We start from the raw sequence: 15000 nt of genomic DNA, 5'->3' as shown, positions 1-15000 counted from the left end.
GGCAAATCTTTCCCGTGACAAAATGGCAACCAATGTAATAAAAAAAGTCAACCAACGAATAAGATTCTTGTACCGGATCTCCTCTCTGGTAAACAAGAATACCTTGAAGACTCTAACAGGAGCACTCATTCAAGGTTACTACGACTATGCTTGCACCTCATGGTACCAAAGCACCTCAAAGGCCCTAAAAACAAGGCTACAAACATTACAAAACAAACTGGTCAGACTACTGCTTGGCCTTACTCATAAAACCCACCTTACCCCTGCCCACTTTGACAACCTAGGATGGCTTCGAGTAGACGACAGAGTACATCAACTTGCAATGGGCCTGGTCTACAAGATACAAGGTCTACCACTGGGATACCCATGTACATGTCAAAATACTTCCCAAAGGTCAATGAATAACCACGACCACAACACCAGAGGGAGTTCCACAAATCATGTTCAACCCAGATTCGGCTCAAACAAGGGACTAAACACGTTTAGCAATTATGCCACAATAATGTGGAACGCCCTACCCACAACCGTGAAGGAATGTGAATCCCTACCCTCCTTCCAAACCGCTCTCAAAGAGCACCTACGGGTGGCTGCAATTAGAATTTATGATCTCTTTTTACTACACAGTTTTGTATATCTGTATGTCTTGTATGTTATAAATATCCTGATGAATTGAAAATGGGGGACCCCGATGTAAACAAGACGAAAGTCTATTTCTGGTCTGCATCCTCTTAGCAGTTGTTTTGTATTGAGCCGTACTGTATTGTACCCATTCTGCAATCTGTTAAATACATTTTTGTTTTTTATTAAGGCGGACATAGTCCAGGACAAGAAGTCTTTAACTGTGTATCTGTCTGAGAGAGAGAGAGAGAGAGAGAGAGAGAGAGAGAGAGAGAGAGAGAGAGAGAGAGAGAGAGAGAGAGAGAGAGAGAGAGAGAGAGAGAGAGAGAGAGAGAGAGAGAGAGAGAGAGAGACACACACACACACACACACACATGACCCCCACCTCTCGGATTGGCTCGATGAGTTCTCCCAGGATGAGAGAGAGAGAAATGTTCATTCAACATTTAAGAGACACAGAACATCTCAGTGAAGTTGTGGGGGAGAATGACAATGAAAGATGGAGACAGAAAAAGAGAGAGAGGGAGTTACGTTCCAAGGGTGAAATTAGGTGTGAAGTATTGTGTGTATATGTGACTGGACACAGGGAAGGGAGTTTTCTGTGATCTGGATGGAGAGAAGTGTGAGATGAAAGCTTTGCACACCCACTGGCTATGAGTCTGTACGGCAGTGATGCAAACACACGTACAAATACACAGGAAGTCAAGCTCATCCCCCTGCTGCTCACGCACGCACGCCCGCCCCGCCCGCCCGCCCGCCATCAATCGTTATTGTATGTTGTGCTTATTCATCGTACTGGTCTGTTGCTGAGACTACACAGTCCTCATTCCAAAATTACCAAAACTCTTTTTAAGAATTAAGTGACAGTGTGTGGTTATCCTCACTTCTTATAGATGGTTTCACTGGAATTACGTTGCTAGGGAACAGCTTAGAGCAGTGACAACAGACAATGAATTCAGATAGGAATTAGTATTAAACCATACAGAGTGGTCCCTCTGGGCAGCTGACTTTATCCTTGTCTGTCACTGAGACTATTATTCTTGTCTCTCACAGAATATCTTTCTTGTCTGCCATAGAGAATGTTATTCTTGTATATCACAGAGACTAGTATTCTTGTCTGTGACAGAGACTATAATTTAGGTGTGCAAGAGACTGATATTATTTGAGGACTTTTGTTATGTTTATTTGTTATGCTATTTATATTTGCATTGATATATATATATATATATATATATATATATATATATATATATATATATATATATATATATATATATATATATATATATATATATATATATATATATACTAGAGAGTACTCATCTGGCTATGTATTTCTATTTTTACCTAAGTAAGGAATTTATGTGTTTTTTTTCAGAGATCTGTCTGTTGACGCGTGGCAGAAGGACAGCCAGTGTCAGAGCGGACACCTACTGCCGCCTGTATTCTCTGTCGGTGGACAACTTCAACGAGGTGCTGGAGGAGTACCCCATGATGAGGAGAGCCTTCGAGACGGTGGCCTTGGACCGCCTGGACCGCATAGGTGAGGAAAGAACCTTTTAAAGACCCATGGAAGAATTTATGGCATTGCAAGCTTCCGTGAATTGAGGTATATCTGAATATCTTTTATGAACAAAATTACATTTTAATAAAAAGATTCAGCTAAAATATGCTGGTGCCTCTGGGAGTCTGTGGAAAACATTTGTTGTGCATGGGCTTGAAAAGTGATGCAGAGCTTGCTCTATTTATATTACAGGTAAATTCAAGCCTGCTAATTCTCCAAAATTGTCTACTACAGCTTTAATTGCATGATTTGGTTGTGTTGATTGTGTTACGCATATTAAGAAATATGTAGCACACGATCCACAAAGAATGGATTGCACGGAGCAAGTTGCACCCTTACTTACAATTCATTATGATTTGAAAATGGGGACCCTGATGTAAACAAGACAAAAGTCTTTCCCTGGTCTGCATCCCCTTAAAGGAAAACTCCAACATTTTGGGAAATTAGCTTATTTAACATCTTCCCTGGAGTTAGACAAGAAGATACATACCTTTTTTGTCTCTGTGCATGCATTAGGCTTAGGGAACGCCCGCACTGTTAGCGTAGCTTAGCTTCATCACTGGAAGTGGGGCAGTCCTTTACCCTGAAGTTCCCTACAGTCCCCTACAGTCATAAAATACACTCCAAATACAACTCCAAAACGTTCCTGTAAACATTTTGTGACCTGTGTATTTACCACATGGAGAAATAAAAAAGAATTGAATTCGACATTTACGTTTTCTAAGCAAATATACTCGGAACTATTTTTTGCCTAACCACTCCTCTCTGGGCACAGTGATGTCACGCAACGCAGTGCTACTTTCTAACGTGACGCCAGTGTTTGTTTACATTTTCATTTCATTCAAAGGATCCGAACCGATTGAAGTTTATGGATACCATGACTGTGGTATGTTTTAAGGGGCTAGCGTTACACATAGGGTTGCCACCTTTATAGAAATAAGGGACACTTTTCATCAAGACATTTTTTGGGGCGGTTTTTGGGCGAAAATGGGCGGATTTTGTAACTTTTTATTTTATTTCGGTTTTAGGGTTAGGGTTATGTTATTTAATTATTTAGGGGAGCCAGCCCCCCAAACTCCTGAAATGCATAGAAAACAAACAGTCAGCACTTTTATAGCTGAGGTTGTGTTTAACCGTGTGGTATACCTGTGTCACCTCAGCTGCAGTAACCTAGAGGGGAGGAGTGGGATGATAAAATTGAAATGAAATGAAATTGAACAGTATGACTTTTATATTGTTGTCTGAACACTATTTATTTATTTATTTATGTTTAAGTATTTATTTAAGTATTTTTTCATTTATGTATTTATGAATTATATTATTTATGTATTTATTAACTGTTAATCCATTATGAATAATTCCATTTTCCAGATGAGCATAACAACATAAGAGTTTAAATGGGCACACTATTTAATTATATTGATTAATATAAATACATGTTTATTTATTAGACTTTAAAAACTCAACATTAATGAACAATCAACCATATTAGTCAACTGAAATAGCCTAGACTATGCCCACATCAGCAGCCAATATGTAGGCTCCTGGCTGCCAGGGCAGGTAAATAGAAATATTGACATCTAGTTAAAAACACAACCAGATAAATAAGATGTAATATCCCATACCGAATCAATCTCAGCAGGAGATGTTTCAGTCATGAAGAACTGTGAAACCTGTGCTTGGGTCCTTTGAGTTCTTATATTTCGGGAATATTTTTGTTCTCCTGAGGCATGCTGTTTGACATCAGTCAGTCCACCATGCGCCACAGAAAACACACACCTACATACTTTGCTGTTTGCTTTATAAACATCTCCACTGACGCTATCAAGCCAGGGGTTTGCCAGTTCCCACTCACGTCTGTACTTCTGGAGGCGTTTTGTCTTTTTAGGACGCGGTGGAGTAGTGTCTGCTGTAGACATTTTCAAACAGCCCGGTGATGCAGTGACTGAGCTGAGCAGAAGTAACTTGAGGATTGGCACAACCGCATAGAACGTTTTAGTAACGTGAAAGCGCGAATTCTCATTGGTTGTGAGCTGCTGAGCGCACGCCCATCATACCTGAGTTGCCAAGTCTGTTTATTTTCCGCAACTTTTGGACACAATTTTGCTTGTTTTTGGCTTGTTTTTGTAGGTCGGCTGGCTCATTTCTCTCACAATACTGGCAACCTTAAAATACGGGACCAAGTGCATCCCGTATCAGTTCAATACCGAACGCGTCTTTTAGTTTCCAATTACGGGACGATTCCGTATTTTAAGGGACAGGTGACACAATAAATTAGTTATAATAATACCAAAAGTGTGGATTCACTCGCCCAAACCCTGTAGCCGTGGGGCTAACTAGGCTAACTAGGTCGATAGTCCAGCAACGTTATGTCCTATTCATCAATATCACAATATTCGCTAACGTTAGACAGATGGAATACAGCCTTCCATCTAAAAACATAAATTAAAACTTACCACAGTCATGGTATCCATAAACTTCAATCGGTTCGGATCCTTTGAATGAAATGAAAATGTAAACAAACACTGGCGTCACGTTAGAAAGTAGCACTGCGTTGCGTGAAATCACTGCGCCCAGAGGAGTGGTTAGGCAAAAAAAATGTCTGAGTATATTTGCTTAGAAAACGTAAATGTCGAATTCAATTATTTTTTATTTCTCCATGTGGTAAATACACAGGTCACAACATGTTTACAGGAACGTTTTGGAGTTGTATTTGGAGTGTATTTCGTGACTGTAGGGGACTGTAGGGAACTTCAGGGTAAAAGTCTGACCCACTTCCAGTGATGAAGCTAAGCTATGCTAACGGTGCGGGCGTTCCCTAAGCCTAATGCATGCAGATAGACAAAAAAGGTATGTATCTTCTTGTCTAACTCCAGGGAAGATGTTAAATAAGCTAATTTCCCAAAATGTTGGAGTTTTCCTTTAACACTTTCAGAGCCCAAGCTTAATCTTGATTTACCGGTTGAATGCCCACCATCCACTTCAATGTTAGCGTTAATAACGCCTAATCTATGTTTTAAATTATGGCTATGTGTCTAATCTGCCCGTCGCTTATCAATGACTCGTTGTCGAAGCAGATTGTTTTTTTATCGGTTCATTTTAGTTTTATAGCATTTTGAAAATCCCTCGTTTTCAAGGAAAATAAAAAGATTCCATGATAAACGCCCTGTACTGGAATATTCTAGAATAGACAAAAACGTTGTAATTTTTCGGCCTATTTATGAATCGTTTTCAAATAAACGCTAGATTATCGATAGTATATGAACGTATGCACGCTGGGGCCGCGAGCTGAAAATCGATTCTCTGATTTCCTCAAAGCGATCGCGCACACACACACACACACACATAGGGCAAACGCTGAGATCTCAGCGAATACAACTCTGATTATCCCAAGACTGGTAAAATAGATTCCTTACCTCAGATCAGATGTTCTCCAAAAAGATCATTCCAATTCCTGATCGCCATTCCAAAAATCGATCACTACTGTCTACTATCGATTGGCTACTATGAATATATATTCCAGGCTGATTCCCGTCCCGCGATCACTTCCATGTTGAGCAGACGGCTTGCCAGCTTGGGGAGCCAGCTGGCCCCGCCTCTACATATCACTGATCCCAGGTCAGTCTAAGCGACTGACGTGCAGTTTTCAGGGATAGACGATAGGGGACGCTTTTTTCCATTCTGAGCTGCTGATGGGGCTGGTGTACCAACGGGAGACTCGTTAATGAAATATGAATTCAGATTGCTAATAAAAAAATTAAACGATAATTGTCGTCGTGGGCATTCAGGGGGGGGGGCTGATAAAACGTCATATCACGCCGTGGGCACTGAAAGTGTTAACAATTGTGTGTATTGAGCCGTACTGTATTGTACCCATTCTGCAATCTGTTAATAAAAATGTCATTCAATCAATCACCGTGCAGATTGATTGATTGAATGAAAGTTTTATTAACAGATTGCAGAATGGGTACAATACAGTACGGCTCAATACACACAATTGTTAAGGGGATGCAGACTAGAGAAAGACTTTCGTCTAGTTTACATCAGGGTCCCCCATTTTCAATTCATAATGAATTGTAAGTAAGGGTGCAACTTGCTCCGTGCAATCCATTCTTTGTGGATCTAGCCCCTACAGGGGCTGCACTCTTGCTAATTTCTCAGAAGTTGCCTACTGCAGCTTTAATGTATTAAAATAATTTCTAAACCATACATTTAAACCATATAATACCAATGTAATATCATGGTATTGTGAGGATGGGATTTGGCGGAGCCCAATAGCAGAACACAGGAGGAGAGAGAATGGAGCGTTTTAGGGTGTTTTAATATAGTTTCCCCAAGCAGACAGTTTGACATAGGGCTGGGCGATATGGCCAAAAATGATATCGCGATAACGACATCGATAACAATACAAAAATATATATAAAAAAATATATATATACTTTTTTTTTTTTTTTTTAACAACAGATGTATGTTTATTTTGCAGCAATTCTTTGTCGTTGCCGCCATCTTTAGTGTTACATCCCCTCACACTCCAGTTCTCAGGCTGCAGCTGGTTTGAAAGCGAAAGTAAACCGGCTTCCCTGCTGGCTGTGGCTCCAGGGGAGTTGAACAGTTCTGGCTCTGCTAGTTTCTTTTCTATCTTTTGGCGCTTTTTTGGTGGACAAACCACCGCACATGTGCACCGTGACTCATGACTGGAGGCTAGCTCTGCTAGCACACATAGCCTACTGTGTACAGACAGTTTCAAACTGTATTTTAAATTAGAAAGCAAACAAAATAAAAGAGAAAAATAAATCTCAAGTTGGTCAGTATTGTCATTTGGACAAGCAAAGCCATTTATTTAAGTTGCAGGCAAGAAAGACAAGTCTGTCCACTGTCTCTGGTTTTAAAACTGCCCTGTTGCAGGTAAAAAAAAAAGAGAAGAAGGCTCTTGCTGTGATTATGACAGGTATTTACATATCTTTTAGGTCACTACCATCATCATCATCATTGGTGCCAAGCTCTAACCATTGAGTTACATATTGAACATTAGGTATCAACTCATAACGAGTACAGATTTAATCCATGGCTTTTATTGAACAGTACTATTAGATTAGGCTCATTGAGATTAAAATACTTTTCTAGATTAGACAAATATAACACTCCTTTATGTGTGAAAAAGGCGGCAAATCACGTGTCTTTGCTTTGACTTCTGACATGTTATATGCATGGCTCTTGGCTAGGGTTGCAAATAAAGGGGGCGAAAGTGTTAATTTCTGGAAACTTTCTGGACATTTTCCATGGGAAGTTAAGCTTGGACATTTTGGAAATGTTACCCAATTGCAATACACATTTTTGTTATTTATTGAGGATATACACATAATACAAGACAATACCGTTTTGGTTTAAATATCCTCATTTAATGTTAATTAAGCTGAATTGCAACTCTGCACTGTGCATTCAAAATGTAGTGCACTCCATCATGTACAGGTAATTTCCAGCATTGCATTTCATGTGAATTCAATATAATTACAACCCTTCAAGTTAAAATGGTCAAGTTTGCTCTTATTTGTCACATATAAAGTACATGTACATTACAGTGAAATCTGTATGAGCCCCTGAGAATGTGGTTCATACAGTAAAAATAAGTAAGTAAAAGAGGAATAAAGTCCCAACACTATACAAATATAACATATACAAACTAAAGTACAACCTACGTACAATGAAAGTACAAAAATGCAGACAATGAGGTAAAAAAAAAATGCAAACAAAAATGCAGATAATTCTGCTCACAATAAAGTTAGGCCTACAGGAGTAATTCTACTCATTCACGTTGAAAAGCTATTTTGGAGTGGAATCATGGGGGATGTATTTTTTGTTGGTGTTACCTCTTAACACTTTCAGCGCCACGCTATATCCCCATCTGCGTTGCTGTGGGCCACGCTTAAAAAGATGGTCATTTTCACGGTGCTTTACGATGTTTGCAGAGCTATATCTATATTCTATATTAAAGTTATAGAGACAATACTATGGCTCATTTGACGTCACTATCTCTCGTCCAACATGTAAAAAATTGTATTTTTTCATGTATAAGTTCGCGTGTTATCCTGTGGTGAATATTGTATAGTTTCAGAGTGATCCAGGCTAATTCCTGGAAGCTGAGTTATGGAGCGCTATGTACATTTAGCGAAAGTCGTTTGCGTTGCTCACCTGGACACGATACTATTTCCAAATCAAAGGTATATAATAGGTATTATGTTTCATCATGAAGGCATCAAAGGGGGGGGGGGGGGGGGGGGGGGGGGGCGTTTTGTGATGCTCTGTTTTGGAGTATGTGACATATGATCGTTGCGATCGGTGTGAAATCATTGTAGGATCAAAGTAGGATTGATGTCATTATAGTCCTTACCTTTGCTAGGAGGTATTCCAAAATGAATATTCCAATTGTCTGATCGCGATTTCCAGTATTGATGTCCATCGGGTCCCTGACATGAAATGGGACAAACTATGCATCAAGTGTGCTGGACGCGTTCCAAGTGGCTCGAATGAAGCATTTCACTTGCCCGGGTCCCATTTCTCCACCCGGACCATATAAAATGTAACACACAGTGTGAAATAAGGTTTCAAAGGGTAGGCGATACTGCCACCTAGCAGGATTCGGCCGGCATTACAATCTCGAGGTCTCACAATGAGTCCCAATGATACACCGAGGTCCGTGAGACTGTATAGAATATTAAAATCGAATAAAAGAAAAAACTATGAAAAACTATGAATATAGTATAGTCGGGTTCTGGCGCTCAACCGCTGGCGAGATAACCCGACTATAGTCGTGATTGGTGCTGAATGTGTTAATTCACAACAATGCTGATGCATTTTGCATATAATGTCACACATACTGTTACAAAACTCTAAACCTTGACACTTGTGTTGTGTTAATAACAGCTCAATGGAAATTATGTGTTATGGTTTGACACCGACCCCAAACGCAACGACACAAGAGAGTTGGATTCAGAGTTGCCAAATACAAGGGCTTGTTTATTTGGTGACTAGAATAAGTGAAACAGGGAAAGCAGGTCAACAAGAACAGGTACAATGAACAAGGGGCAAAGTTCTGCTGCTCTGCAGCTTCTCCCGGAAGGGTAGTCTTGGGAAGCAGGAGCAGACCTCTGTACCGCTCTGCAGACTCTCACGGCGGACCTCTCAGATGTTGTGCAAGACCGAGAGAGGGAGAGAGGGAACGGGTCAGTGACAGAGCAGACTTGAAACGAGCTGGAGGACAGGGTGTTATATTCTTCGTGTTAAACAACACAGTGATGTGCAATATTCCAAAATCAGCCCAAGTGATTATCTTCATGTAAGCACACAGTGAGCAAAAATCCAAACACCGTCCAAATGTGAAATACTATCTTCGTGTAAACACACAGTGAGCAAAAATCCAAACACAGTCCAAATGTGAAAACAATATCTTCGTGTAAATACACAGTGAGCAAAAATCCAACACAGTCCAAATGTGAAATAATATCTTCGTGTAAATACACAGTGGGAGGTGGAAGATCCCGAAATATTATTCCATAAAGGAAAGGGCAAAAACGATAATGGCTGGGTGAGTGACTGTCTGACAAAAAGGTGGTAGACTTCAGTGTAAAGGTTACACACGAAAATAGGAAATAGGTCAAGACAGTCAATCTAGAAAAACTCACCCAGACGAGCTGCGTAAAGGAACAGGAACAAACAGAGGAGGCGAGCGCGCGCCACGGAGCAGGTATCCAAGCGAAGGCTTCTAGGAATCTCCTGGAGATTAGCACAGTGAAACAGAAGCAACGGGGAAAAACATCCAGCGACAAATCAAGACGAACCAACAACTTAGGGTGGGGAAAACGGGGTATAAATAATGAGGGATCGATTGATTGAAAGGCAGTGACAGCTGGGGAATGTGATTGAAAAGCGTGGGGAAGTGAGGGAACCAATCAGCGACGTCTCAGATGACGTCAGCGGGGAGAAACGTGTGAACGAGGGAATTGAAATACTTGACAGAAAAATGAATGACAACAAAGCGAGGGTGGTTAAAGGAACAGAACGAGTGAGAAGGCAAGGACAGAAACCTCACATTATGTTGATGAAAAAGTAACAAGAGGGATTGCAATAGGGATTGCTATTATTTTATATCCATAATGTCCATGGAGCTGTAATTAACACACCACAATGATCCACTGCCCTTCAATGACATCACTGGAGGACAACTTCAAACTGTCAAGACTAAATTAATGTGTGAAAAACTGTTTACAGTTTTGGTATGTGAGTTTGTGTGCAAAATAAATCTGAATTGTTTTCTACAAGTGTCCCTTTATAGTTCAACACATAAGAAAATTGGTATTTTTTAAGAGTCTGCTTAGTGCTATATGGTAACGTTTATTCAGGCTTTTTGTTCTGTGAAGTTGTCGTCCTCGTCTTTGAGGCCAATCGGTAGTGATGGGACAAAGTTGTGTAAATCAATTAAAATAATTAATTCATTAAATGTAGTATACATTTATTAAAAATGGTATAAATTAATGACATGTAGTATAGTTGAATGCGTGGACAGCGCTGCCTCCTGTGAGATGGAATGGTTATTACACAGCTTTATCTTCATTAACACATTGCCATCAGGTGTGGATATGAAATGTGTGCATTGAGCTTGTCTGATGAGGTGAATCATTTCCATTGAACCAGTGGGCTGAAAATGTTTCCAGTTCCATCAACTGGATCAAAAGTTCAACCTGGTTTAGAGGGATCGGGGGTTAATTTAGCCTGACTAAAGTGTTTACATACAGTACATTTCTCTTTCTGTTTATTTATTTATTTGCACAATGAAACAAAAGAAAAATATCAAAGCAACAAAGGAAGCAAAAATGTGCAGGTGAGATACAAAAAAAATAAACATAGAGGTATGAAGGTATCTCACCTAATTAACAATACAAACAATAATGAAACAACCAACTGAAAATAATTATAAAATAAGCACCAGTAAATAAAAAAGGACATAATAGGTAAAGATATATTAATGTAAAGACAAAATAGCATAATATGGCAAAATAACATCACTATTTAAAATGCAGTGTGTGTGCATGTGCGTGTGTGTACATGTGTGTGTGTGTGCGTGTGTGTGTGTGTGTGTGTGTGTGTGTGTGTGTGTGTGTGTGTGTGTGTGTGTGTGTGTGTGTGTGTGTGTGTGTGTGTGTGTGTGTGTGTGTGTGTGTGTTTAGGTGTGTGTGTGTGTGTATGATTGTTTCATTTGTAGTGGAAGAAAATACACAAGCGAGCTAGCGAGCCACTACGTGAACGTATCTTTATACATATCAAAGGAATTACTTTTCAGTTGACTGTTAATCGCTGCTTTACCCCCGCACTTACAACCCCAGTGTCTCTAGTAAGTATGCACACAGAGTGTTATGAAATCCCTAGTCAACTTCACTTAATCACACAATTGATATTCTCTCCGTAGCTCGCCATGTCCATAGCCTTGTGGCGATGAAAGATCCACAAGGAGAGGCACGGCCTCTTTCATCGCTCAACCATATACCATCATGATCTGTTTTATCCACGGAAGATAGAGGAATTGCCCCAGGGACGATTCTTTGTAGAAAATGGCTGCTTTTAAAACAATATGGTGGGCTGATAGATGAAGTCTTCCCAGGGTGGACCTCCTGCATGTCGCTCTCTGTCAGTTTGAAAACCTTGGATCTCCCCAAGAAGTTCCACTTTTCAGGAATGATAGAGATTTTCAGATTGACACCTGTGTCAAGATTAGGTTTGGAATGGGCCCGACACTCTTGGGCCATATGTTTTATTGCTGCCTTAGTATGGAAAAGATGACACTCACATTTCCTCTGCCTTCCTGATTTCACTGATTTCCACCAATTAATTACTGCCATAATGGACTTTGAGCGATCTGATTGGAGGCAGGCGGATGGGCGATAGAGGGCCAGGTGACATTGGGGTTAGTCCTGAGCAGCCTTCCCCAGCTCTGTCCCCTCTGTTCCTCGTATCAGAAAATGGAGAGATTGATCTGCACCCCATTACATTAATAGTAACCAAGGTGAGATCATCAGTCAGTAGGCCTTTCACCTTTGTCACTGTTATACTGTGCAAGGTTGACACTTGACTTGACGCCACTCCCAATTCTGGTCCAGCCAGCCAATAACAAGGGAACAATATGTCCCACCAGTGTGGGACATGTAGGTCCTAGTCCATCCTCGTACACTTTTTGTGGATAGTAAAACTCTTGACCCCTGTTGGGGAAAATGTGTATATGAGGTGAACTAGTTTAATATGGGTCAACTAAGCAGTACTGAAAGACGGTCTGGCTGATGTTCTTAAAACAACTTGGAGATAGGCAGATGGACATTTCAGTACATCATATCGTGTGCTCTAATCTTGTGTACATCATATCTTGTTCTTTTCTCTCTTTCATACATACACATATACACACACACATTTAATCTTTTCTCTCTTTAATCTTTTCTCTCTTTTACACACATACATATACACGCACACATCTCACTCAATCGAATCTTTTCTCTCTTTAATCTTTTCTCTCTTTTACACACATACATATACACACACACATCTAATCTTTTCTCTCTTTAATCTTTTCTCTCTTTTACACACATACATATACACGCACACATCTCACTCAATCGCATCTCTCTTCGATGTTAAATCTATGTGTCATTTTAATGTACGTCATGTCATATCTGATATAATGTGTCACGTCATCTTATCTGTCATGGGGGGGCAGGGCTGAGAAGGTATTTATGGGACAAGCAGAGGGATTGAGAAGTTAGAGTGTTTTTCTTCAACTGTGGTGACCGTCTGATGATCCATAGCTTCTGCTGTTAAAACTTTCTTTCATTAAACAAATTGCCTGTTGAAATTGGAAATATCGTCTCCTGCTGTGTTAAACAACCATCAGCCACAACATTTGGTGACCCTGACGTGATATAGCAAAAAATACTTATTTATGTTTCCTTCACTTCTTAGCTACAGCTCCACAGTAAGAGCTTGTCAGACAGACACACACACATGCATGCAAATGCACTTCTTCTTCTTCTTCTTCTTCTTCTCTTCTTCTTCTTCTTCTTCTTCTTCTTCTTCTTCTTCTTCTTCTTCTTCTTCTTCTTCTTCTTCTTCTTCTTCTTCTTCTTCTTCTTCTTCTTCTTCTTCTTCTTCTTCTTCTTCTTCTTCTTCTTCTTCTTCTTCAAGATGCAAGATTGTTTATTGTCATATGCACAGTTAAACAGACAGTTTGCCATACAATGAAAATCTTACTCTGCTAGTCCGCCCTTCACACAAAATCACACAATACTTAACTTAAACATATTTAAATACAAGCGAGTGCTAGAAAATAAGGTTAAAAAAAAAAAATATATATATATATACAAGGCACAGTGAGTAACATTGCACGTTCCGATCAGCATTATATGAATGGAGGTGACAGTGGGTCACAGCAGCAGTTAAAAAGTGTCTTGAGTGATTCATAGTTCGGGGGGGAGGGTGACAGTGTGTTAACAGCAGTAATCAGGTCAGTGTCTGCCGAGAAGGTGTGGGGGGCGAGGGCTAGGTGGAGGTGCTGGCATTCAAGAGCCTGATGGCCTGTGGGTAGAAACGGTTTGTCAGTCTTGTAGTTCTGGCTTTCAGACTCCTATATCGCCTGCCTGATGGCAGGAGGTTGAAGAGTCTGTGTTGTGTACAGTCTATTCAAGCTATCCTCGTAGTACCAGCTCCCGTGAGAGAATGGGGCCTTTAGAACCTACTGGTCTTCTGAAACTGGAATCAAAGCAATGTCTGCGGTGTTACCTGATCACAGTTCTGCTCCTGCCCTCGTTAATATTCCCCATGCGGCCTCGGGACAAACGCTTAGTCTCTCGTTGATGGAGAAAAACGGTTCTGTGTGCCGGTTCTTCACCATATCAAAAAGTCCTGATCAGGATATATATTGGTGATGATTGATTATTTCATTTCCATGTCATAATATGCCCACACACAAAAAAGTTCCCTTCCTGAACAACTCGTAGACAGGACAGTAAAACAAAAAATGTACTTAAAACAAAATTGTACCTACAGTAGCTCACACACCAAGAAAAATCTGTCCTCCTCTCGAGTGGCATTAAACCTATCTGTGCTCATAGGGATCTTTGTCTTTTGTTTAAATTATACTTTATTTTTAGTATTGGTTCAGAGGGGATAGGCACACATAAGTACCGGTAACTAACTAGAAGACTGTGGCTGATTTTACAGTTGAATCTCATGTATGTATAATTTAATCTGTGGATTCAAATAAGGCATTTTAACATTCTGTGTGTGGTTCTTCCACAGGGAAGAAGAACTCCATCCTGCAGCACAAGGTGCAACACGACCTGAGCTCCGGGGTGCTGAACTACCAGGAGAACCAGATCATCCAGCAGATTGTGCAGCACGACAGGGACATGGCCCACTGTGCCCACCTCTTGCAGAACGCTCCGCCCCCGGCACCTCCCTCACCTACCCCCGTCATCTGGGCCCCCCTCATCCAGGCCCCCCTCCAGGCTGCAGCGGCCACCGCGTCGGTAGTCATCGCCTTGACGCACCACCCTCACCTCCCCCCGACTCTGTTCAGACCCCCTGTCTCTGTCCCGGGCTCCCTGGAGGATCCCTCTGGTCGGCTAAAGAAGTTTCACACCTTCGTCCCTTCATCCGCAGGGCCGGGCTCCACCGGGGACTCGCCTGCCGGTTCGCCCTCTAAACTGCACACCGGGTCGGACATGCCCTTGCTGGCTGCCTTCCGGGCCCACCACATGACCTCGGGGGCAGGGGTGGGAGGT

General features: G+C 41.0%; 1 protein-coding gene across 1 annotated transcript in view; it reads left to right on the top strand.

Annotated features, from left to right (window-relative positions):
• The window catches only part of hcn4 (hyperpolarization activated cyclic nucleotide-gated potassium channel 4), a gene marked incomplete at both ends in the record, with an annotated part of 304555 nt that overhangs the window by 287920 nt on the left and 1635 nt on the right, over window positions 1-15000 (top strand). Inside the window, 2 exons of the mRNA XM_084337727.1 lie at window positions 1997-2161; window positions 14516-15000. The exon at window positions 14516-15000 is cut by the window's right edge and continues 289 nt beyond it. Coding sequence (XP_084193853.1) covers window positions 1997-2161; window positions 14516-15000 — 650 coding nt within the window. The remainder of the gene's footprint in view (window positions 1-1996; window positions 2162-14515) is intronic.

The sequence above is a fragment of the Notolepis coatsorum genome (assembly GCF_963971535.1).
Source record: "Notolepis coatsorum genome assembly, chromosome: 20".
NCBI lineage: Eukaryota > Metazoa > Chordata > Actinopteri > Aulopiformes > Paralepididae > Notolepis > Notolepis coatsorum.
This window is presented reverse-complemented; position numbering and strand designations above follow the sequence as displayed.